Source organism: Sparus aurata, chromosome 21, assembly GCF_900880675.1.
Source record: "Sparus aurata chromosome 21, fSpaAur1.1, whole genome shotgun sequence".
Lineage (NCBI taxonomy): Eukaryota > Metazoa > Chordata > Actinopteri > Spariformes > Sparidae > Sparus > Sparus aurata.
The window spans coordinates 22,989,353-23,015,633 of NC_044207.1; the positions used below are offsets into that span (position 1 = coordinate 22,989,353).

The 26,281-nt window shown below is 40.7% G+C and overlaps 1 protein-coding gene across 2 annotated transcripts in view; it reads right to left on the reverse strand.

Moving 5' to 3' along the window:
• The window catches only part of arhgap21b (Rho GTPase activating protein 21b), a 41,859-nt gene extending 17,121 nt beyond the window's left edge, over positions 1-24,738 (reverse strand). The window contains exons 1-7 of one of the 2 annotated variants that reach the window (XM_030401785.1): positions 24,531-24,738; positions 23,345-23,542; positions 16,179-16,358; positions 16,032-16,053; positions 10,200-10,292; positions 9,631-9,709; positions 9,491-9,545 (exon numbers count right to left, since the gene is read on the reverse strand). In XM_030401785.1, coding sequence (XP_030257645.1) covers positions 9,491-9,545; positions 9,631-9,709; positions 10,200-10,292; positions 16,032-16,053; positions 16,179-16,358; positions 23,345-23,416 — 501 coding nt within the window. In that variant the 5' untranslated portion in view covers positions 23,417-23,542; positions 24,531-24,738. Of the gene's footprint in view, positions 1-981; positions 1,761-9,490; positions 9,546-9,630; positions 9,710-10,199; positions 10,293-16,031; positions 16,054-16,178; positions 16,359-23,344; positions 23,543-24,530 lie in introns of those variants that run through there. The other variant, XM_030401787.1, reaches the window with a different exon arrangement.
• Positions 24,739-26,281: the final 1,543 nt, after the last annotated feature.

Genomic DNA, 26,281 nt, shown 5'->3' on the forward strand with positions numbered 1-26,281 from the left:
TCTGCAACAATGGGTTGTTGCTACTTTGATTTACAATATCCAATATATGGGAGAAATGAACAACTACAACTGTAACTATAACTGCAAACTCCTTGATATAAATGTGGAATGCTGTTCATTTTCACTGCACCGAATATTTATCCTGTACTTTGACATTTTCAGCAAAGACTGTAATGAATCAATAATGTTACGATTAGGCAATGAACATTTTTGAACATGTTAATATTAAAAATGTAAGGATTTTGACAGGTGGCTGGTAACTTCATTTTCCCACGTCAGACTGACAGACTATAACCTCGGACAGACAGGAGGTTGCCCATCCCTCATAGAGAAAGTGCTATATTTAGCCTGCCTGATTATCGGCCAAGGTTTAGAAGCCTATACTATTTCACTGCAGATACTAATAAAATCCTTTTCAATTAATCCAAAATCAATGCTGGAGATTTCTATGGACTTTATAAGCCTCAGCCACATTTATCTGTTTTACTCATACCATACTGCACATACAGCAATCGAGAGACGTGTAAAGGTATGAGGACTTTGATCCTTCTACCTGGTGTTAAATTAAAATCTTACATAAAGCTGTGAGTGAAATCACTGCTGGTTGTTCCTCCCTTTGTGTAAACATTAGTGTGCAGGAGAGTTCAGAGGTCACTGGCCTTTATCACACTAATGACATCTGGCAGGGAGGATGAAGCAGGGGCGAGGCTTTGCTGAGATGCCAGCTGGATGCCAATTCGAGTGCTCAATCTAACAGGTACTGCAGACATAGTCCATCGGCCATTTCTACAGTCTACACATTTGAATCACCAACACAGAGCTGACCATTAAACAGTTAACCACGGCAACTAAATAGATATGATGTAAAACATGATGACCACATCCTGAAATGACGATGCTGACATGCATGACACATGCAAAACGAGACAGCAAGCACAACATGTCACCGCCAAGTGGATACCCAGTCTGCTGTTTGCTTACCAGATTAGTAGTTTCCAGAGAAAAAGGCTGCCGTTACAGCATGTGAAAACGACAAATCAAGGGAGAAGGATGGTATAGAACAAGATTCCAGCAGAGCAAAATGCTCACATTGTAAAAAAAAATAAACGGCCACAGCAATGCCTGGGCTTGACATGCTAAAAATATACTAGAGCTGCAGCAGCATTACAGAGGGACGAAGAAGCAGAGATGAAGCAGAGGTTGCCACGTTACGACCTGCCTGTGCCAGTCTTTCCTGGGTGAGGTGGCAGGAGCAGAAGCTCGCCTCTCATGCTGCTGTTAAGTCTCCATGGTTCTATCCATCTTCAGCCAGAATATTACGCTAACTGAACAAGGTGCCTCCAGTCTATGACTCGCTCTCCCTCCCTCTGCTATTGCTCACATGACAGAAGCAGCAGCTGCTGATTATACATTCAGCTCTGATGGTACAGCTTCCCCCTCCCACTGCCTCCTCCTCCCTCCTTTTCCCTTAGCATCAACCTGTTCAAAACACAGGGCAGTCAGCTGATTTTATCTGCTCGGTTTCAGCTCATCATTCATGCAGTTCCTTTTTTTTCCCTGCTCTGTATTTCCTCTGCTTTCCTAGCGTACAGTTCCCTCCCTTTTTTTCTTTTCGCTCCCTGGATGTACACTCTCTCCCTCTCTTTGCTAAGCAACTGCTGCCTGTCTCCTAGCAGTCAGTGTGTGCTGCCTTCTACAGTGTACTGTCATCTTGCTTGCATCTCTACTAATCCTCTTGTTCTTAGTGACAGCCATCGTCAGTTTGCCTGCCAACATTAATAGATATTTTTTGTGTGGCTGTTGGCTGTTTACTGTGCAATACTGAGGCCAGTGTTATCACAACACACGTGTAAGATACGGAGGACTGTATAAATGGGTGGAGAGGAAAAATGGCAAGAGAGGGGGGAGGACCTAACAGGGAAGAAGGGTGGAGTAACAGTCCATTGGTCATAAGTATGAAGAAAATTAACTGATAATAAATGTGTGTGGAAGGTCATGAGCATGTGAATACGGTTGGATTTTTCTGTGACATTACAAATTTAATTTCAACTGGCTCATGATTGAATATCATTCCTAAATAATAAAGATCACTGACACCTTTTTAGTGTCTCAGAACTGCATGCATATTTTTGGGTGGGTGTGGTGCTTAAAGAGAGAGATTACTGGTTGTTACAACAATATATATTGATTAGACAATACTCCTAAAGAATTAACTGATTTATCTATAAAGTTTATTATGAAGTTTCAATCTGGACATAAAGGACCCACAAGGGAATATTTCATGTAAAGTAACAGCCAGACTCTATCATTATATAATTCATAAACAGACTATCAGATAACAACAAGCTCTTGGGAGAAGATGGATGGGCATCCTGACAACGCACTTAATAAGACCTGCTATAGATATGGAACAGATGAGTGCACATTCGCCTTGCACTGAATGTGCAGGATGCACAGTAGCGGCAAACAGCTGCCTGCAGCATGCATTAAAGGTTAATGAAGAGATCTGAAGTGCTCACAGGTACGAGGGTTCATCTCTGCAATGGAGGGGTAGTTAGGGATATAAAAACCGCAGTCAACTCTTTTTAAAAAGAAAATCTACATTTTTTGGCAGAGCGTGATTTGGATGAAGAAAGACAAATACATCATATGAAGCCTGATTGGTTTAGGGCTGGGTTATAAATGTCAAACAATTGAATATCTATTTTCAGAGATGAACACTGTGTTTTTAATAAGACAATTACAACTTATATTTAATGACTAAAAAATGAACTAAAAAAATAACATTTATGTGAGGACCACACAAGAATCTCCGCCCTTTTATTTTTTTAAAATGGTATTTCTTTTTTTTTTAACAAAATATTTTTTTTAGCCTGAAGTTTGCTAATTGAACATTATGTATTTTATGTAGACATTCCAAATTTTTTTTGAGCTTTAATGGTGGAAGTGAAACAGAAAACAACTGCTTCCTTGAAAACCGTCATAGTCATAATGGAAAGCACGTCACTACACAGTCACCTGATGATGACATAAACATTAGTTACTTTGTTTCATAATAATATACTTGTTGGGTTTTCATTTTCCAAAATAAATCTCCCTTCTACTTTTGTTGGTTCTTTTTTTTGTGATCAAATTTTTATTTTATTTTTAAAGAAAGAAAGGCATAAGTATGTACTTGCACATTACAAGAATAGATCATAAAAATATATTGCATACCTACACACATGCTTAAATACATATGTAAACAACTAAAATAAAAATTGAAAATTAAAAAAAAAAACAAAAAACAAATGCACAATGAAATCAGAGCCGAAATCATAACCCCAAATATGACCCACCCATTCCCTGGATCCAGGACTCCAAACCTCAGTCACATGTTACACCCGAAACCCACGGAGGGCAGTAAGAAGTGAATGCCAAGCCTTTATTGCCGACTCCTTAGCTCCGTGAACTCTGGCAATCGACAACTCCAGATAAACAATGTCCAAATATGTCAAAACCCATACTCGGAAAGAAAGTGAGTGTGGAGGTTTCCAACGTGTAGCAACTAGTTTTTTCGCAGCTGTTAGACCAGCCAACAGTGCTCTTCTCTTGTCCAGTGTCAAACCCAGCTCTGTCAAATCATTCAAAATTAGTGTAGCAGGCAAGCAGGGCAACCTGATCTTAAACAGCTTTGAAAGGTTAGAGGCAACCATCTTCCAAAATTCAGCCACTGGGGAACACTCCCAGTACATATGAAAAAAACTGCCAATCACTTTGGAAGAACATAAAGTACATGTTGGATCATTAATAACCTTCATCAAATGAAGCTTCCTAGGAGTTAAATATACCCTATGTACAAAATTGTAATGTATTTGCTGATGATCAGGATTTCTGGATGCTAAGCTCACATTAGCCCAAACTTTATCCCAGTCAAATGTGGGTTTCAGATCTGGAACATCTCTCCTCCACACCGCGTCTAATGCCAGGGGTCTGTAAGAATGCTGTAACAAGAACCAGTAGAGTCTCGAAACAAAACCACTTGTGCCTCTAGCTGCGTGGAACAATTTGTGAAGTGAGTGTGGCCTAAGAGGGCCCTTTAAAGGAACACCATTGCTTTTTAGGGCCGTTCTCAGCTGCAAGTAAAAGAAAAAGGAGGTACGTGGTACACAGTACTTAATACATATGTTCTGAAAAGTAAGTAGTCCCCCCTCTCCGAAAATGTCACCAAGTGTACAAATGTTTTTTCTTTCCCAGTCAGGAAAACAAATAGGACGACTGCCAATCAGCAACTTATCATTATTAAATATTGGAGAGTATGGGCCCCATCCAGGAGAGCAACCAGCTAATTTCTCCACCCTCCTCCATATAAATAGCAAATATGAAATTATAGGGCCAAACCTCAAGCGGCACTGGCGAGCTGAAATGTTAGAATGCAAGATATTAGCAAAAGAATATGGGGCCAATTTCTGCTCCTCCAGAGCTCGCCATGACACCCGTGCATCAGGTCGAAACCAAGTTAATAGGGGCCTCAGTGTAAAGGCCCACTTATAAAATTTGAAGTTCGGGAGAGACAGGCCACCGGCCTGCCTCTCCCGCTGCATTGTGGTGAGCTTAATGCGAGGTCGTCTACCACGCCAAAGAAATTTTGTTATTGCTGATTGCAATTTACTCCAATATTGAGAGGGAGGGGGAAGGGGGAGCATCGAACTCACAAAATTGATTCTGGGCAGAATATTCATTTTAATTATAGCCACCCTACCACGAAGTGAATTTGAGAGGCCAGACCACCTGTCGAGGTCCGCCACAACTTTGTTAAGCGTATTACAAAAATTGTTTTTAGTTAGTGTGTGTATTGAGGGATAAATATCTATCCCCAGATAAATAAAGTTTTTAGTAACTGGGATAGATGCAGGGATGGGAGCACCACACATGGCCTGATTTAAAGGTAGCAAAGCGGATTTTTGCCAATTTATTTTAAAACCGGAGAGGCTGCCATAATGTTCAAAGATTGACAAAACATGTGGGATACATTGCACTGGGTTGTTTAAATATAATAAAACGTCATCAGCATATAGTGAAATGTGATGATGAGTTCCGTTAATAGAAATTGGAGAAATAGTAGGCGAGTTGCGGATAGCTTGTGCTAGCGGTTCGAGAGAAAGAGCAAATAACAGAGGGCTGAGAGGACAGCCCTGTCTCGAACCTCTCGAAACAGGGAAGGGAGGAGAGCTAGTTTTGCCTGTGAGCACTACGGCTGTTGGATTTTTATACAGTACTTTAATCATGTTAATGAATGGCGTGCCAAACCCCATAAACTCAAGCACTGACCATAAAAAAGGCCACTCCAGGCGGTCAAAAGCCTTCATCGCGTCTAGTGAAAGGACAGCAGCAGGGGTACTTAAGCCTTGAACGCCATCTATAACGTGTAATAATCTTCTAACATTATCTGTGGCCAGTCTAGATTTTATAAACCCCGTCTGGTCACTGTGAACCAACTCTGTCATATGGCCTTGAAGCCGCCGGGCTAATACTTTCGCGTAGATCTTTAGGTCTGCGTTTAATAGTGAAAGTGGCCTGTAGCTGGAGCACTCTACCGGGTCCTTTCCTTTTTTAAGGAGTAGTGAGATTAATGCCGAATTGACATCCCTAGAAAATGAACCCTCCTTGATTGAGTATTGAATCATGTCCACTAGCAGAGGGCCAATCAAGGGCCAAAAAACGAGGTAGAATTCAGGTGGGATACCATCTGGCCCTGGTGATCTACCTTTACGCATGTCTTTAACAGCCGCCTCACACTCCTGCAATGTGATAGGGCCATCTAGTTTAGCGGAGTCATCATTATTAAGGCGAGACAGTTTGGTGCTATCCAAAAAATTATTACAAACATGTGTATTGAAATTGCTATCGGAATTATATAACTCCTGATAAAAGGAGGCAAAGGAAGCGTTTACTTTTTTTGGGTCAGATTGAAGAGTATCATCTTTATCTTTAATGCAAAAAATATCAGCAAAGTGCTCGTCAGACCGAAGCTTCATTGCTAGTAAATGACTAGGTTTGGAGGAGTTGAAATAGTAAGTTTGCCTTGTTTTATGCATAAGAAACTCTGAGCGGCGCCTCAGAAGAGAGTTAATCTCCTTCCTGATCAGTTCCTTCTGCAGGGCTATATGAACGTTAAAGTTAAGTTGCAAGCTCGCATCAAGGGTCGCATATTTTAATTCCAAAGCTTCTAATTTGGCTGCACGTTCCTTATTTCGTGTTGAAGCATATAAGGTGGTATTACTCCTTACAAAGCCCTTCACTGCCTCCCAAAGTATCCTTGGATCCGAAACAGAGCCAACATTAAACTCCAAAAACTCTCTAAAATTACTTTCAAACTGAGCTTTGAATTTTTCGTCACTCAATAGAGAGGAATTAAATCGCCACCTAGGGGCTTTAGTGGAAGACGGGCGAACAGTAACCGAACAATATATTGGCTTATGATCAGACCAAGCAACCGGGATATAATACGCATTATGAGTATTTTGACACAGATCCCTCGAGACGAAGATAAAATCCAGCCTCGAGAAGGACCTGTGCCTCCCTGAGTAGAATGAAAAGTCCTTTAGAGAGGGGTTAAGCATACGCCAAATATCGACCATGCCTGTATCGGTTGCCCACTGGCGGAGCGCCTCAGACGCAAGACGTTGGTCCCTACTCTCAATGCCGCCTGTTCTGTCCATGCTGCGGTCCCACACCGCATTGAAATCTGCCCCTAGAACCACATGAAATCCTGTGAGGTCAAGCAAAGATTTAGTTAGTAGTTCATAGAAAGCGACATCAAACACATTGGGAGCGTAAGCGGAAATAAGTGCAATGTTTTTCCCATCCATACGGATCTTGGCAATAGCTATCCGACCCGCATCATCCACCCAAGAGCCAATCACATCAAATTTTAGTTTGCGTTTGCACAGTACCATTACCCCTTTAGACTTAGTGGCTGCAGATGAAGTTGCAATAGGATGATATATCCTATTGGCTAATCTACCCGCATCTTTGCATAGTAAGTGTGATTCCTGAATCATAGCAAAATCTATGTTTTTCTTACGGAGATACTCTAGCACACTGGTTCTTTTGTGAGGAATATTAAGACCCCTGGCATTGACTGAAATGAGATTGAGAGCTGTCATGCGCTGAGAGGAAAAATAAAATGAGAAAAGGAGTTGCCCCAATAGTGGTAAGAGAGAACTCTGGATCGAAAAAAGAAAAACACCCCAAAACAAAAACAACAAAAAACATCAAAAACAGCACAAAAAAAAAAAAGAGGAAGATGAGGAAGCAACATACTATCAACCTTCCTGATAATCCACAACTGGATAACTAACTCAAGGAACTAAGAGTTTCCGGCCACTCAAGCGTGGCAGCGACACCACCAATTATCAAAAAGCTAAACAGTAACAGTATGAATATTTTCTTCAACATTAAAGCATCTGCCTTAAAACAGTAAGGGACACCTTCAGCAGACCAAGGCACATCTGGACGTGGCCCCCACCCCACCGGCAATTTAGGCATAACATGCTCACCTGTTAATAACACACATATGGTCCTCAAAGTATGAAAAGGCGTGAGCCTATAAAAAACTACAAACATGATAACAATCTAAAGGATAAAGTAGAAGACCTTGTATTGAAAAATAGTTTACAGGTAGCGAGGCATGAAATCAGTAGACCGGGCAAGAGAAAAAAAAAAAAAAAACACATCTCCACCCTCCAGTGATATAAACCGAAATGTTCATCTAGATGCCTGTCAGAGTGGGAGATGGGGAGAGAAAAAAGTTACGATGTCTTACCCAGGTCACTCTGCAAGGTGCAAAATTAAAAAGGGGGGGCGCATCATAATGCAAGGTCAATTAAATGTTTTGATGCATTTCAAAGCCTTCTTAGGATCTTCAAAGCGATGCTTTACCCCGTTTGGAGTTGTGAATGAAAGCACAGCAGGATAGCCGATGCCAAACGGGATTTTGGCCGAGTGAAGCAGACGTTTGCACTCCAGAAAAGAGTGTCGACGCTCCTGTGTAGCCTTGGAGAAGTCTTGATAGAAGCTAATCTTATGGTTCTGCCAGCGGACATCCCCAATCTCTCTAGCAAGTTGTCTCACCCTCTCCTTCTGCTGGAACCTCAGAAAACGAACAATGAAGGGCCTTGGTGGGGCTCCGGGCTTAGCTGGTAACAGCGAACGATGAGCACGCTCCAAATCCAGGCCCCCCTCGAAATCAGCCCGGAGGATCTCGGGGAGAGTAGCCCTCAGGAACGATATGGTGTCTTTATCTTCAACACGTTCTGGGAAACCATATATGCGTAGATTAACTCGCCTCTCCCGGTCCTCATATTCGGTTAGTTTGGCGTTCAATTTTTCCACTTCGGAGGCCAAAGCCGGGGGGGAGTCGCAGCGCTGCCTCTCTGCTTCCTCCAGCATGTCCAGACGAGCTTCTGCGCTAGTCATTCTCGCTAGCATGTCGGCTAGCTTAGCCTCCATCGCCTCAACAGCTCTTCTTGTTTCTAGCACGTCCTTATGGACGTCTGCAAAGTGTTTAGCTTGATCGTTCAGGATTCTCGTTTGGTCAGTTGCTAGTTTCTGAAGAAGTTCATGTATCTGGGCAGTGGAGATAGGGTCGCCCGCGGCCTCTCGAGTCGCCGATACAGGAGAGGCCTGGCCAGCTCGGGAGCTAGCAGAAGCCCTGACACCTTGCTGTTGTTGAGACGCGTTTGCATCATTTTTCCGAGAGGTCGGCATATCGTAGGCAGGAGAAGCGAATATTCGGCCACTTGCGAAAGAAAAAACAATGTGAAAAATAGCGAATGCCGGTATATTCACACAAAGTGTAAACTGGTGGTGTCGCAGCCTCCAACCTAAGCAGCCATCTTACTCGGCGCCATCACGTGAACCCCGTCTTTTGTTGGTTCTTTTGATAGTAAACAGTAGTTAATCTGCCTCTGGTAATGAAACACTGTCCTAAATATAAAAATATTTAGGATTTGAGATGCAGTCAGATTAAGGAACACATTAACTTTTCTACAACTGCTGTTTAATGTAGGTTTACTCCAAACAGACCTGACGTTGAGGACAACCTTTTAACAAAAAACACTCAAATTTATGTGCCACTTGCAAGTCATAATATATAATCTATACTCATAGATGTGATGATATTATGTCAGTGTAGGTATTTTAGATGATGCCTGCTCTGCCAATCCAAATAGGCCATTTCAGCAGCAGTGTCAGGAGCAAGTTGAGGACAGAAATGCTGCTCTGTCCTGATTAGGAGGCCTACATAGAGAGCTCTGATGGAATAGGCGGGCGGGCTGCCTGCATCTCATGACTACCGTCTCAACATGAACACCTTAAACTAGAGCAGCTCTGTGAGATCAGATTTAGTGGAGATTATTGTGGGACTGGAGCAAAAAGGGTGCAGTTTTAAAAACACATTCAAGACAGAGTTTTTCTCTTTTAAAAAGGGGGGTAACGAGAAACTTACCAGTTGCAGAATATCCTCATCTTTCGGCATCACACAAAGTTCGAGATATTCACCACTGTTGGGGGACGAAAACAGGATTAAGGTAGGGAAAATGCACCAACTGGCCAGGGTCATCCATGCAGATATATATTCAAACTAACCTGTCTTGGATCAGGGCTATGACCTCACAATAGGCTTTCCCAATGATGCTTGCTCCATTCACCTTCACTAGTCGATCACCTGAAAGACGTTAAAACAGCAGCAATAACATCAGTAACAGAGAGAGGCAGTCAAAGACTGCAGGGTGTTTTTTCTGTAGACAAGTTCAGTCACCTTACCTGATGTTGATGTTTACAGTTACTGTGCGGATGGTTCTCTGTATCCACTAAGACATAAAATCACTGGGGATTCTACTCAATAAGAGGAGAACTAAAAAAGAGCACTTTCCTGCAACTACATGGCCCCTAATGTTTTGCTTCACAGCAGGAGTACTGTCAGGCCACTTCTGAAAAGTGCACTCCTTGCAGTTTTTTCTCTTCTGCTTGCAAAACTCTTAAACATCAGTGCACTAGCTTAGAGGAAGTTTTCTGCTCTGTGTGACATCACTTACAGGATCACGCCTGGGATAGTGTAATATAATGACTACCAAATACTTACAACAGCCCAGCAAATCTCCTATAGATTTTGGTAAAAGAAGATTAAGAGACCAAAGTTTGTAAAATTATATTACCTGTACAAAGACCAGCGCCGTGAGCGGGGCCACCTTCCTTCACTTGCTTCACGAAAATGGTGTCCATTGGTTCTAGCCTATTCCTTTGTCTCCCTGAAAGAAACAGGTCAGTAAACATTATACAACAAGTATACAAAGAAGCATATAAAACCAGCCTGTTTTACCTGAAGTTTCTTTTCTCTTCAAAAAAAAGCAAGGATGTAAAAATCACAAATAAAGACTTCATACCTAATGCAAGCAGCACTATACTGAAGGTTCATTTACAATCGCTCACTTGCACCAAGGCTGAGCCTGAAATGTGACATCAAACCCTACCAACGAGCACCAGACTGGGCAGTAAATTGTTCTATGACAATAAGGTGAGAAGAGAGAATGGCTGTGTCTCAGAATGAGATAGAAATTGGGAAGGTTTGTCACAAGGTTGGGAGGCATGTGAATCAACATTATGACAGCAGAACACACTGGGGTTTGGCCAGTGCGTGCCAACATTATACCAGCTTTGAAAAGATGTGATCATTAATAGGTTCAGAGAAAAGAAAGATCTCAATAGGGGGAAATGATGTGGTTTTAGGGAGGTGGATAAAAGCGGCTAAAGAGAGGAAACCTGTTTGCTCATGCTGCTCCTGTCTCCTAGCAGCTGCATGGCTTCAGAAAAAAAAAGGAAATAAAAGAAATAGGGAGGGGGTGAGAGAAAGAGAGACTGAGAGAAGGCAGAGTGACAGTGTGCTCAGCTGCACAACTCCCACTCTTTCCTTATAAACTAAGAAATAGCTCTGGGCACAGCCAAAGAGTGGCTCAAATCCTTCCCCAGTAGTTAACATTCTGGTAGTGCGTCAGTGCACGATGGCTCACAAACTACAGCGGCTGGGAAGGCCAGCATGAATACAGGCGTGAGAGTTTTAAAAACAAATGTATCAAAAGTTGTTCAAAAATTGCTTACACAATCACATAAAGAGTTTAAGCATTATTAGTGTCAACTAAAACACAAATTAATAGGAAGACAGACTTTTGTCCCTGTGAACTGACACAATATCACCTGCTATTTTTGAATGTTGTGTTTTAGGCACTGGAGGGGGAAACAAGCTAACAGGTGGCCTAATATCAATCTGTGGTTAATTAATCAATAATTATGACAAAATGATTTGATGATTTGAAATCCTCACAAAGACAGACGGACTCCATTTTTCCCTCTTCCACACACGAGATTACTCATGCAGAATCACATCCTGGGGACTCACATTATGTAATACTGCAACAGGAGTTCCATGTAACTACAGCAAAAAGACATACTCCCTCTGGTGGTATACAGTAAAGCTGCATCACACCTCACCATCTCGACAATGGAGCTTTTCATATACGAGCCACCTTAAGCATTTAAATGTATAGGGGCAGGCAGCAACTCAGTTTTTGCCTTTGCTGGCTTACATTATTTGAAATAATACATGGAGACCCAAACATGTATGCATTCAAACTGTATATTCTCCAACATACAGTTAATAAGCAGTAACTATGCAATGTGTACAATGGCACTTTCTTCTTACAGTACTTTAAAGCAGTCAGACTAGATCTTTGCTCTACAAGACTGCCATAGACAATAAAAATGTCTTCTTTATAGTCTGCAGCACCACCCAACAATAAATATCATACATCAACTTACCACCTAACTAGGGTGTTGGCACATTACCATTTATTTTAAAAACACTCAACATTTTTGGGAATGCTTTTTGTTTGCCTATTTACTCAAAGTTCAAAGATCAATACTGTTTTCATCTTCCTGTGTGGAGGACAAAGACACAAAAACTGACTCTTTAAAACCAGAGAAAACCCTGTCCAGGCAAATCAAAACATTGCCAGGTTTCATTTGCACTATTTGAATCACTTGGCAAACATAGGGAGATTAGGCCTGGTAAAGAACATGATATGCCTGCAGTGACTACAGTTGGCTCATGTTTGTCCTCGTTCACTGTAAAGCCTATAAAGGCCATTAAAAAAAAGTATTGCAGACTGATTTGTGAGTAAAAGATCTTCTTAAAGCCTTCATTAAATTACCTTGTTTAAAAATCAACACCAACATCGACGTCTGAGCACTTAGGGCAACGACAGGCTACTTGTCAGCTGTAATTGAGGTAAAAGACAGCCTTTCTCCATGTGAGGGAGTGAAGAGTTGACAAGAAAACATTAGATCACAAGTGCACCCAAACTTGACCCCAGAGTTGTGACAGAGGCGCTTTGTATAGAAGCAGCAGACTCTAATACAATAAGAGAATTGATGGTGTTGCTGCATTGTGGAGGAATGAGAGTATAATACTCGTAACTCTGATGCAATACTTGTATTCATAAGTCCATGTTTTGACACATATTGCCCTCTTCAGTATAAAACCACAATTCATCTGAATGATCAGTTTTGTCCAGGGGCCATCATTACAATGACGTCATTAATCTATCCAGCAAGCAACAGTCAAAGGAGGAGATGAGCCCATGGCTTAGAGACTGTTGTAAAATACGGAGCAGTTCAAGGTTGTTGTTTGGTAGATACAAGAATTCCTACTATTCTATTGTTACCTACAGAATTTTCTGCACACAAATGTACTGAACATAATAGGAATGTTTTGCCCATGAACATCCCCCCAACAAGTAGTAGCACTGAATATACACCAGAAATGTTAAAGGCAACATAATGATAACCTTTCCTAAGATATATTAAAATAATTTTGAGACCCATATTACTGATATGGGGGTAAACTAACATCCTCCAATTCTTGTTTTGCACATTCTTCTATAAATCTTCTTTACAATGTTACATGGACATAGCATGTGTTATTATCTTTCTGACCTGATGACATTGCCTTTGTAAAATGATTAGACCCACTCTCAGAAAAAATACTTACTAATTAGTATATTCATATCAGTATTAGAATTAGTATAAAGAAGAGATTGCATTACATGAATCAGTGATATGTAAACAGGCTCTCTCCTCATTCCTTCTGGTTGCCGCTTACTGCTAGCCAGCATCTCTATTTCTTTAGTGTGATACTGTGAACAGTCTAGCCCAGTCTGGACTTAAATTCATCTCAGGTTGTCTTTTTTTCCTTCTTCTATTCTGGCTTGCTGCCTACCAGCCCTGTGTCCAGCATTACGCAACTGCCAGGATTCTTTAATATTCTCTGGCTTACTGAGATTGAAGCAGCAAAGCTCCAACGTAAAACGTCTAGGTCTTCTTCAGTGTTTTAGTTTTGGGTCGGAATATAAATCATTACTGCTTTAACTGGAGATGGCTTTCCTGTAATCTATCATAAAGTTTTAGTCGGGATGATTAGCAAGCTCTGTGTGCAAGCTCTCTTTCCAGCACTTCCCTGTTGTTATAGAAATCACAAAGGAGGTCACATAAACAAAAACTCTAATTTGGAACTGGGACACCACATAACACCATTTCAGCATGTGGTTATGGACAGATGTTGCAGAAACAAATGATTTTTACAGCAGTCTCTATGTTGTGATTTTGAACAGCCTGCGTCTTGCTGGAAAAGTGTGCATGTGTGTGTGGATATCTACTCGATGCGCACATACATCATACACAGTCCATTCAGGATTTTAATTGGATGAGTGCTATAATTACCATTAGCACTGGACAGCGAACAAATTCAAGCATGTGTTGGTGAGTGTGTGCAGATGGCCACGTAACTGTCTGCTTTCTAACAAGAGGTATCTTCATGTCGCACTACACAACAAGCCAACATGATCCATCGAACCATACAGTTAATCAACTGGGTCGCTTGGTAACATTGCAATTTAACATCAAGAAATCTTGGATTTTGGTTATTATTTTATTTTTTAGTGTGTCTGACTTTAAAAAGACTGCTTTACAGTCATATGACATTAAAATCTGAGCTTTACTGTTGTGTGCGTAATACTTATAAATGCTTTTACCTGTTAGAGTTGCCATATTTAATTACTACTGATTTTCATTTATCAATGTTTATGTGTAGTATCTTCTCAGAAGCACCAATAAACCTGCACTGTGTTATATGTCAATACATATTGTGCAGTTAAGTAAATCATACTGTGATCTTGTTAGTATCAGTTCTTCACCATTTCACAACTGTACATAAGTACTGAGGAAAGCTGGAACAGATTCATGGGGTTTCCCAATGTGAAATGAAAACAAAAGTATTACTTGTGCAAATAATAATTCACTTCCTCAACATGTGCAAAAGGAATTACAGTGTTGCTTTCCTGTACAATTTTCCTCCCCACGAAAAATAAATGTCTGATAGAATTACCGACGTCCACCTGGATGAATTCCAGTTACAGCAACCTCTGCATGGTGAACAAATGGCAACAGACTAAACAATGTGTTAAGCCCACAAACAAGCAACTGGGATATCAATTGGCAATGAAAAGAGAAGGAAAGAAACCCTATCAGAAAATCTAAATAAAATATACTCTAGTTGGGAAAGCCTAATTAAGTAAAGTGAATCCTTTTTCATCTTTCATGAGGAATTTCACGCAAGATTTCATAGTTTAAAGCTTCCCTTCTTGGCAACCACACAGACAGAAATAAATTCAGACTTACAAAGTCTTGCTGGATAAAATTCAAATTCTGATGCATTATAATAAAGCAGTGTGCACACACACACACACACATGGTTTAAATGATAAGCTGGTAATCAAGCTCTGCTGAAGTCTGATAACAATCTATATGTTTAGATCAGCTGTGTTGGGGCAGGGAAACATCTAAAACAAGGAGGACACAAAGCCTGCTGGACCAATCCTGGCATAAAGCCTGACAATGATCAAAATAGAACATCATAGACATACTAAGGGAAACATGACAATCATATGTTCTCTGGATGTATATAGCTTAAGCCAAAAATCATGAGCTATGTGTTCATCAAAAGCAGAGTCATCTCAAATGCAGTTTTCCTTTTTATAAAAACACCAAACGTCAATGGTGTGTTTACCCATTATTAAACTTGGGATATAACCAACATAAACCTTGGATAACTACAATTGTATCTTGAATTGATGGATAATAGAGGAGGTGTTGCAAAGAATCAGACAGTATTGAAGTACGCAATAATATCAGAGTTATTACCGAACATAACTAGTCACAAACTAATGTTTCTTAGTTAAATCGATAGGTACTAGTGGGTGTTTTTCTTACCATTTCAGCTTCTAGTCTCAGTTATTAGCCAATTATGGTGGTCATTACCAGATAATATAATATTATTTACCATATTTACAGGGTACATACTTTCACATTAAGTGGATGTAAAAGGAAGGCATACCTGAATGGAAACGCTTTAAAAAAAGGATCAAAAATCACCTTCTAATTCATATTTTGTGAGCTTGTGAAAAATGACCAAAGGAGTAGGAACCAAACATTTCTTTTTATATATACTGGCCTTACCAAAATGGTGACTGAATCAACATTAACTTCTGTCAGAGGATTGTGATTATGAAAAGGGAAAAACAGAACTGTATGAGAATAACATGGGGAAAGAGGGTCAAATACACACAACCCAGTAAAATTGAGGCCATCTCTTTCTGACAGCCTTTCTATGGCGGGGGAGAAAAGCAGCAAGAACAACAAAGTGAAACAATATGAAGAGATGGGTCGGTGCAGGACAGAAACAGGTGGTGCTGACCAAACCTTTCATGCCTCCACAAAGGTCAGTGACACACAGGAGTTACATTGTTCTCATCGCATAAGGAAGCAGAGAGAGTCAAAGAGGGGATGGATTAAGAGTCATTAGAAGTCAGAGGCACAGCTCTGACTCAGCAGTGCTGAAGGGCATGCATGACGAGGAACAGTTGAGTGTTTCTGCTTACCTCTGCGTCCATGATCTTCCTCCTGTAAAAACACAGAAGTACCCAAGTGAGTTTGTTGCTCTTGGTCATAGAATTTAGGTTATCAGGCTTTTTGTTGACTCAGTATAATAATACTCAAGAGTTTAATAACAAAAGACTGAAATTTACCGGGAAGCAGTGCATGGTTGACTCTGGTGGGTACACAATGAAGTGGCGCAGGGTGAAGCCAAAACCTTGGGAAGTTCGACGCAAAAGCACAGTTTTAGGTCTCGGCCATGAGAACTCCTCTTCTGTTTGGTATTGCGCTGCAGGTGAATCAGGCAAGCTTCTCCAGTCTGGAGATTCATTCTACAAAATGACAGAGGAGGAGAAGAGAACTGAAATGAAGATGTTTTACTTTCCCTTTTACACTGACAGTAAATCTGAAAAAAAAAGAAGAATTTTGTGAAATCTTGAAATTGAAAGTGTAAATACTGGAAAACACCAGTTCTAAAATCCCTAAAATAATGTAACTAAAACTGTAGCACAGATAAATCATTCATAACAGGTGCATATGGTTTAGAGGAGAAGGAAACACGTTCCTAGCTGAACAGTGTTTACAGTCGGGTCATGATACTCTATTTTCACAGCTGGAGAGTAGAGCATGTCAAGCTTCAGGGCTTTAGACACCCACCCCTGTGTTTACTGGCTATTTATAGCCTCACACCTTTGTGGTATCGTGTGTGCGGCAACACCCCCCTTTACTCTGAACTCCCAGTATCATATTACCTGCTCCGGTACAACTTTCAGGAACACCTCTTTTTAAAACAGCCTTGTATTTCCACAGTGAAAAAGTATTTTTCCTCACCCTGTCTCAAAAAAACCCTCCCCCTTCCCCCCTGAAGCATAGACTGTTCCCCACAATGTGAGGAATTTGATGAGCTTGCATTCACGCTATCTCTGCCTGAGCAGATATGTTGAGTTAAATGTCAGAAAATCAGCGTGAATTACCTGTCTGTTCACATAAACAGAGATAAACCACGATAACCAAAGAATTTTGCAAGAGGTTAGTCTACTTGTAATAAATTCAGTTGCACAACAAAAATCCTGAAAAACTGAGAAAAAGAGAAACAAATAAATCTGAGCAGCTCTCCCACTCGTTCCAGCTGTTGCAGGGAGTTGCAAATGAGCCAAACCTGCATTTAAAAAAAACAAACAAGAACAGTTTGCTCACACCAACATAAAAAATCACTAACATGTCATCCAACTGCTCTGAATGTCGCAGGATGAACACTCAATCTGACACTCACAGGTTCATGAGAAATACATTGTGCGCCCGGGGGTCTGTACCAAGTTATAGCATGTTATTCTTTGCAGAAGGTTTGAATGCTTCGCAGCAAATGGCAACATGATTTTTAACCATATATTCCACAAAGAGGCAAGTAGACAAACTACTTGGATGAAAATGTATTTTAAGTAACAAGCACAGCTTTCGAATAGATATACAGAGTAACAATGTGCATATTTCAGAGCGCATAGACCCACTGCATGACTGACTGGCTGGGAAATAGAGCTGCAGGTGCAGCTGACACCCATTTAAGTTTGATGAAACTAGCAAAACCGGTTTTACTGTGCATAAATAAGCTTTGGCTTTTCTGTGATACTGGCACTCTTATGCTGCAGTCTGTGTCTCTACGAGCTCTGGGTGCTTTAATGCAGCTAGAAAACACTCAAATCCAGACCCGGAGACGTGCTTTTGGTGATATGACAATAGATCCACTGGATGTTTGAAATGCCTGCATAGCTTCCCTCATGTCTCCGGGTCAAGCCAATCCCAGTCTACTGGAACTGATTTAGCAGCCAGTGCAACGGGGCAATTTCCAACCCTCTGATCTTCAGATCTGGACGACAGAAGGGGGGTGTGGGCCTCCTGACAGACGCATGCCAAGCAGTGTTATCATTGCATAGTTAATACTGCTGCGACATTCCAGGTCAATAAATTCCAGACCGAGATTTCCCTCACTGTCTTCCTTTCCCACTACGTAATAAAAATCTTGCTCGTGCCATCAAAAGATGGAGAACACAGCAAGGCCCTGGTGTAGATTAATAATGTTTTCAAATAACCGCGACAGAGGGTCAAAAAGGGAATCAAGACAGAGAAAATTATGAGATGACTTCCAGAAAATGGTCTAAAAGCACATGAAAGGAACACCCACATCAAAATGCGCACCTGTCTTCTCCTGCCCACAAATGAATGGCTCTCAGCCATTTATGAATCACCAGAATGCTAGACCGATATTTACACTGGGTGAGGCAGCTGGGAGAGAGTTTTCAGAAAGTATTTAATCTTCTGCTGGAAAGCACCTGGATTCAAGCAGTGACCAATCCTGTGTCTCAGAGTGGGAACAGTAATGTCAACCTCCAGATTCCATTTAGTCTGGTGATATTCTAGATTTTCTTTGTCAACCAATCACACAGGAAACTGCCAGTGTAGCAAAAGCCTGATATACTGTAGATTATTATTTTATGCCATAAATGTCCGTTGTTGTCCAAAAACCATTAAAAACTCATTAATAAACCAGCGCAAGGATGTGCTCTGGTTGATATTTTTCTTCATCATTCTTTATTGAGTCAATCCACTTACATCGTCCTGCTGCCATAAATATATTTAATAGAACACCAAATGTGAATTAATCTGCAGCTGAAAATAGTTTCCATCAAATGCACTATTCGAATGACATGCCAGATGTTTTAGGCCATCGCTGAGCCCATTCTTAAAATTGAAGTATATGTGCATTAGACAACAGAAAAGTTGAAAAGGCTTAAGGCCCAGTGGAGGTGAAGGCCTAGAGTTGCGTCACCTCACGTCACCTGTTTCTGTTTCCAAAGGCCACACTTGAACAAACGCAAAGACCTCAGCTGACAGCCAACTACCTTGTGTGTTCTGCACCTGCATGAGCTGAAATAATTCTCCAGAAGCTGCTAACAAGGGCTTACTAGTTCAAATGTTGCGGGACACACCGCAAAAACTAGGGCCACAGACGCTCAGTGGTGGCCCCAGGATTGCCCAACAGTGGGCCTGGTGCCAATGCCCTAAGATTGTTGATTGGGCTTCTGGGTATCTTTCTAGCTTTATTCTGTATATACATCTCTGAATAACAAAACACATAATGGCATTAGTACAACTACAATGCCAGTGTTTGTATTAGATGTCTGCTCCAATACATGGATGGCTAATGCATAGAGATGCCTGTCATGGACAATTTTTTGAAGACTCTTATTACATGCATTTCACCATGAGCAATGAACACAAACTCAGACCCACTGCGATTAAAGCTCTTCAAATTCTATTCTTGTTCAACAAATTATGCACTGTTTGTATCATATTAAGTGAAATGGTATTACATGTGGTTATTTTCTGAGAGATTATAAAGTGACTACATCTGTGGTTCCGTCACCACAGAGATTAGAGGGCAGACAAAACCAATAACTCCTACCTACATCAGACATTTTAGGGGAAACACTGTGCGTGCACAGCTGTTTACACACCACAAATGTTGATGTCTTGAGGCCATGTGCACACTGAAAAAGAAACTGGAATTTCCACCTTGTTCATTTTCAACAAATGTTCTAAAAACCAGACTGCATGCACTGTATGTTTTAAAAACCTCTGCTGACATCACCAAATGACATATTACAAGCACTGCATGACATCAGCTCTGTAACATCGGTACATAGACTTAAAATGCGAAGAAACCTAGTTCTCTGTGGGCTGCTACATTCTACACCACATCCCATCCAAACCAAGCACATAACTGTGAAAAGCCTAAGATAATGATACAGAGGGCCACTGGTGAGCTCTGGGCGTTCCAGCCTTGTAGTTTAAGACAAGGTTAGGGGTATCATTACTCGGCCTATGTATGGTCATGGTGTGTTTTGCGCAAGCCGCACTTCCAGTTGTAACACACAGATGGGACAGAGAATTGTCCTACGGTGGCTGTTCATGAAGGGTGTCTTTCCAAAATGCTTTTTTATTAACATTCTTTGCATCATTGTCCAAAAACGGAAAGATGACTTAAACTTCCCTGGTGGCTCCATGAGGGGAGGGAACATGACTTGTATTTTACCAGTTGTAGAGTAGGGCAAGAAGTGTAATGGCAGAAGTGTTGTCTTTTCCTGGTTGTAAAGGCTGCATTACAGTAAGATCATGTACATTTCAGAACTTCAGAGACAATGATCATTTATTTGTCTGGACAAAAGAAACTGCCCATCCAAAAAGGGGCTATCATTGGCAAATACTGAAAGTAAAACTGTGTTTCAGCATAGAAACAGATCATCTAATCATCCTTAATGTGAATACACACTTTAAAAAGACATTTCAACACTTCCTAAGAAAAACCCATGGGGGGGAAAAAATGCCACATTGCATCTCCTTGTATAAGTCGTAATGCAGAAGAAGAAATAAATAAAGGCCAGCAACTATGCATTCTCAGGGATAAATAATGCTGTGGTGACAAGACAGCGGTCTGCAATATTCAGCCACAACACTGGACTGTTTAAACATCCCCACTCTCATCTGTGGGATTAAATTACTGATGCCCTTGGTTTCCTGAGAAGAGTGATTTGCGAAACACAGCTGTTTATTTATCTTTCTCACAAAGCTCTACCAAAGCTGTGCATTGAGCACCTGGGTTGGAAGAAGTGGATTTAAGATGACATAGCGGTTTTTACTGCACAGTATCAGTGCACAGAGGAAATTTTGAGTCACATCACCTATCTCTTATGTTTTCCCTTGAGACATCACAGACAAAACCATAAGGCCACAGGAAGTAACAGACTTCTTCTATCCAATTGACTGTCAATTTTCCCTTCCGATTGCCATCAGTAAGCCATACGATGCCTGCACAGGGGGTTCTGTGAAAGGCAGCCAGCCTAAATGAGATAAACGCTGAGCTTTAATGAGGCCAATAATGGGGGGACGGGGGGCACAGGGGTTCTGTTTGTCAATAGCCCTGTGCAGGGCTAAGTATGGATCATGCTTCATCATCCAAAACAGTAATTCATCTCACTCTCGTTTCTATCGTTCTGCTCGAGCACAACAAGCTGAATGCATTCATGAAAAAAGCTACCAGTTGACACATCATATGGAAAACACAAATAAATCACATAATGTAGTTTGATACAATAAAAGGCTCTTATTAAAACTCTGCTACAGATATATCACACAATCTCTGGACTGAAAATCCAATAACTGACCAGAGAAAACAAGAAGAGGAAGGAGAATTTAAGCAAACCCTGTCACCCATTTGGATTCAGCTGCAGTGTTTGAATTCCATGCACTATTCAGCTGATAAAGCAGACAAACACTCCAGTGTAGAGGGAGCAAACAAACCACAAGGCACAGACAAAATCTTCGATAAAAAAAAATGTTATTAGATATCATTATATTATCATTACTATACATTAAATATGTTATTATACAATTATTTATCTGTCTTTCACCACAATTTATTGCCAGCACAGTATATACAAGTATATATCAGTCCAATGGTCAATGGTTGTGAACATCAGAAAATAAGACACTCTACATGAGTAGCACAGTATAAAAAGAGAAGAATGGATGAAGCCTTGTTTTACAAGCATGAAGAAGCTATCATTTCAAGACATACGACTAGGACAAGCCAACAGACAGATCATCTTATCATCATTGTTATTTTTAAAGGGTATGAATCCACCATGAATTAAATTACAAGATCTCAACTCCAGTTCATTTGAATTTCATTTCACTACATTTGAGACAATAACCAATCCTCCACCTGCATTAGCAACAAGGCCATGCTTTCTCTGAATAAAAACAAAGGCACACCCATCCATCATCAACATCTCTGGTGTCTGAACTCTGTCAGCTGAGTCAACTGTAAGCCGTTTATTTATGTTTGCAAAAAGTGAATTAAAAAAATCATCCAGTTAACAAACTTCTGATGTCATTAATTCCAGAGTGTCATCGTTTCCAGAAAATCCCAGGACCAAAACCTCCAGGGGGGTTTCCGGCTCAAAATTAGCACATGAATTGGTTTCTGTGGTAGCCTTATTAGAGGGGCTGCTAAAAGAAGGATTTCCACTGACTGCACTGAGCCAAGCTGAAGTTTTTTTTCCCTAACACCGTACTATCATTTAAAAAAAGAATATCTAAAAAATGTCTTTTGTCTGTCATATAAAGAGTTTTTAAAATGCAACAAGGGAACACTTTAAGATAAAACATTTTTAATAATGAATACTAACTGCTTCAGAATTGTTAGGTGATATTACATTCATTCATTAAACCTATTTAGAAATTATGAGGCTGTATCTAAATTGTCATAAATACAAAAAGGTAAGCACAGCATCTGAGTTTGTTTTGTTTTTTTGACTATGGGACAAGCTGTCTCTTCAGCATGGCTTCTGAATGAGATCTCTCTATGTTTAATACCAAAAATCTACTTTCAGGGCTCTAGAAAAACTCAAAAATATAAATGGAATAAAAACAAACCCAATAAAACTGAGTCTATTACTTGCTAATTGACTTAATATCTTCTTGAGTACTGAGATAGGATTTGCTCTCATCAATGATCTAAAATCAAATTTAGTTTAGTACATCGAGTCTGCTAGAAGTAACAACATAAGGAGCTTTCAATCTCTCATAAACAGACTATTCACGAAAAAGCAGGGAGGCTTAAGTGGAGAGCTGAATATTAGATTAAAGACAATCAAGAGAATGAAAGAAAACTATGGATTCTATAAATAGGTGCCCTTCCATTTCAAAGAGTGCGGGCTGGCTACCTAGTTTACCATTGAAGGACCTCATTCAGGAGACAAGCTTTCAGAGGAGCAGATGGTGTCCTGTCTGGTTTTACAGGGGTCACAGCTTAAAATCTGAAAGACGGGGTCTTGAATTATCTGCCTCAACGCCACTGTCTCCTCCCACATCCTCCTGCGATGAGTTTGATTAAAATTTCTAATATAATTTAGAGCAGATCTGCAACAGAAACCTGTAATCTATGATGATCTACCCAAGTAAAAAATGGGAGGCATAGACAAATTTCTGCCACATATCTGACAGCTATGATTACCAAAAGAAGCAAAAGTAATAAGGCACCGGTGAGATAAAGAGCAAAACAATCCAACCGGAGTTGTAACAAGCACAGACAGCTGGGCCAAAGTGTCAAACACATTACTACCCCCACACCAAGACCAAACTGAGAAGACACAGAGGCCAGAGAGTCGGTTGCCCCCAAAAATCACTTTCATGATCACCATTTGAAAAATGTCATTCACCATTTTGACTCTGAATGAGGGGTTGGTGTTGCTGTGCTTACCTCACAGAAAGAAGATCTCGCTTGTTGTCTCTCATCATCTTCACAAGACTGAACCCAACGTGATGCCATCATTCAACTAAACTTAAAATCCAGTTATCCGTGAACGCCCACATCGAAAATGTAGCTCCAGCGGGATGCAAGAAAATATGTTCCACTCCGATCACACCTCCATTCTTGCTTCTTGATTTATTAGTCCACCTGTTATGAAAATACAAAAACAAAAAGAAGAGAAAAAGAGAGATGTATTATTGCTGCATTTTGTTTTGTTCCTGACATATCTTAAAATGAACTGCTATGGTAGATATGGTATCTCACACTGTACAAAACCAACATGAATCAATACCTCTGTTGTTTGAGGCACCTAATAGTAGACCATCCGTGCTTAATGTTGGACAATGGACATTATGCAACAGCTCCTAACATAAAGCTATTTTCTACCAGATGCTTCTGTGTCCCTTATCTGACTTAAAGTCAATACACCGAGCCTGGCTTGGAGTGATATTATCTCCAACATGACGAAATTACTTTGTAGTTAACTGCTTCAAAAGTACTCTAAACTATATGTACACTTTATCGAGTATCACCTTAAGTTTCGTCGACATGCTTAAGACAGCGATGTGGCAAACCACATCATCACGGCATTATTCACACAACAAGAACATGAGCTTGTTGTCATCGGCATGAAGCACAACAACGTGGAGAGTCAACGCTGCATAATGAATGGACGGCAACAAGTGGACTACAGACGACACAAAGGTCCGTCACATTTGAATTTAAGTTACAACACACCTACACAACCGAGAATATAAGTTAAAGCCCAAGTCACTTAAAGTCACTACAATATTTTCGAGAGGAAAACCCCACTTGAATGCGTGATTTAAAGATGGTGAATGTGAATTTCTCTTGTTTGAGATCGATGGTCAACTCGAGCAGAGCGTGTCGAGCTGTTGTTCTCAAGCGACCAACAAAAGGAGCTTCAGCTGTGTTGTTTTTAAATAAAATACCACCACAAAACAAAAATGATGGTGCGGGCTGTCGTAGTCACTTTCTGGGTTATCTACTACGTGAACGCTGCCTGTAAAGCTTTGTAAAGTAGGCAAAAGCAACAGCCAAACCAACTGCGGCAACAGGCTGTTAGCGCTGCGGTTAGCATCCATGCTAACGGCTGGAGTTAAAACAAAGTTACCTGTGTAGTTGTGAGGAGTCATCGCAGGCGGGCAGCGGCGGCGGCGGTTGTGTCTGTAAAAGCGAGTAGAAAAAGTAAAATCATAGCGTGGGAGCTCCAAGATGGTCAGGCGTTGCCATAATTTAATATACTTTTGAGTACAAGCGTCTTCCCGGTGATTATTCCAACCCCACTCAGGGGAGGCGCATGGTGTAGTTTTGTAGCTGGAATTTTTTTTTTTTTTTTCGCTTCCAGCGTCCCCGACTCTCTGGGAGTCCACCTTCGGTCAACAGGACACTCTCGGCCAATCACAAGCGGCCTTGCATTCGAGCGAGCCAATCAGGCTCGAGTTTACAAAAAAAGTCGCCACTCGCTGCACTGTTGGAGAGGTGGTGTTTTCCAACCGTTTCAACGCAGTTCAGCGAGTCGAAGGGAGCACGGAGACTGTTTCGGGAAGACAGAGTAGAAAAACACACTCCACATGTCACAATTCAGGGTTTTTTTCCACAACCTTGCTCGCCTTCGTTTCAATTCAACAAGGCTGAACGAGGAGTCACATGTCTTGGTTCACAGTGAGGTCGAAGCGGGGCTGGCATGTGGATGGCAGTGGATGTGGAATGTGAGTTCACACATACCACACTGTGTATAATCTCAGCTCTCAACGTGCTGCCATTGTATACTCCCCAGAGTGAATTATTTAGATTAAATGCACACACACACACACACATGCAATCGTAAACATATTGTAGCTGAGGACTAAAATAAGAGCTGAGATTCTCAGGGCCCTGAAACATGTCCCCTTTATTCCTCCCCGACATAAGGGACCACCTGTTCCTGGGATCGGCAGCTTTTGTTGCAGAGGTCAGTCCAGGGAGGAGACTTTCACAAAGCTGTCCTTCCCAGCCAGTTCTACTTCCAGTGGCTCCACTGTGGATAAAATAACTACAAAATAACGTCTAAAGGTTACAGACAGAGCAACCCTGTGAGCTACTTCTGAAAATAAGTTAAATAACCAGGTACCAATTATTACTTTACTACATTTTTTAGGAAAATAGTTTTTTTTCTCCACTATGTTTGTGCGAGAGGCCCTTTTCTCCTTTCAGGTTCAGCTTTACATAAAAATTAATCAATATTTATGTAGCGCCAGTCACTAGTTATCTAATGACTCTTTTGAATTGGAGTGGGTCTAAACCATTCTCTTTAAAGCTGCACTGTGTAGTTGGAAACATTTTAATTACAAGGGAAATCTTCATTTACTGATTTTTATTATGCCCAAACATTCATGTCCGAATAAGCTGAATCTTGTTTATTCAGTTATGGGGGGGGGGGGGGGGGAATCTAAGTTTGTATAATTACCTAATTGATATTGTAAATAGTTTGAATTTCTTCTCTTAAACTACGCAGTGCCCCTTAAAATAATTTAAAGAGAAAACACCATCTTAAACTACAGAGCACTTTTGAGAGCAGTTAAAATTAGCTCTACCTAACCACCTACAACAGTAAAAAGGTATTAAGACATTAAGGCACCATTAATACTGTATAATAAAATAATATTCACATGGGTCAATTTTCTGCACAACTTATCTTTTTCATTTAAATACATTTTTCTAGAAATACATCTGTGCTTTTACTGTGTAGGACTTTTACCTTTAATAGTGCATTTATAGTGTGTTATTGCTACTTTTATTGAATACCACTCTAATGCAACTCTATGGAAGCACTTCATCAAGTCTTTAATTCTTGGAGCTAAATTCTGTTAAAAGGTCAGAGAG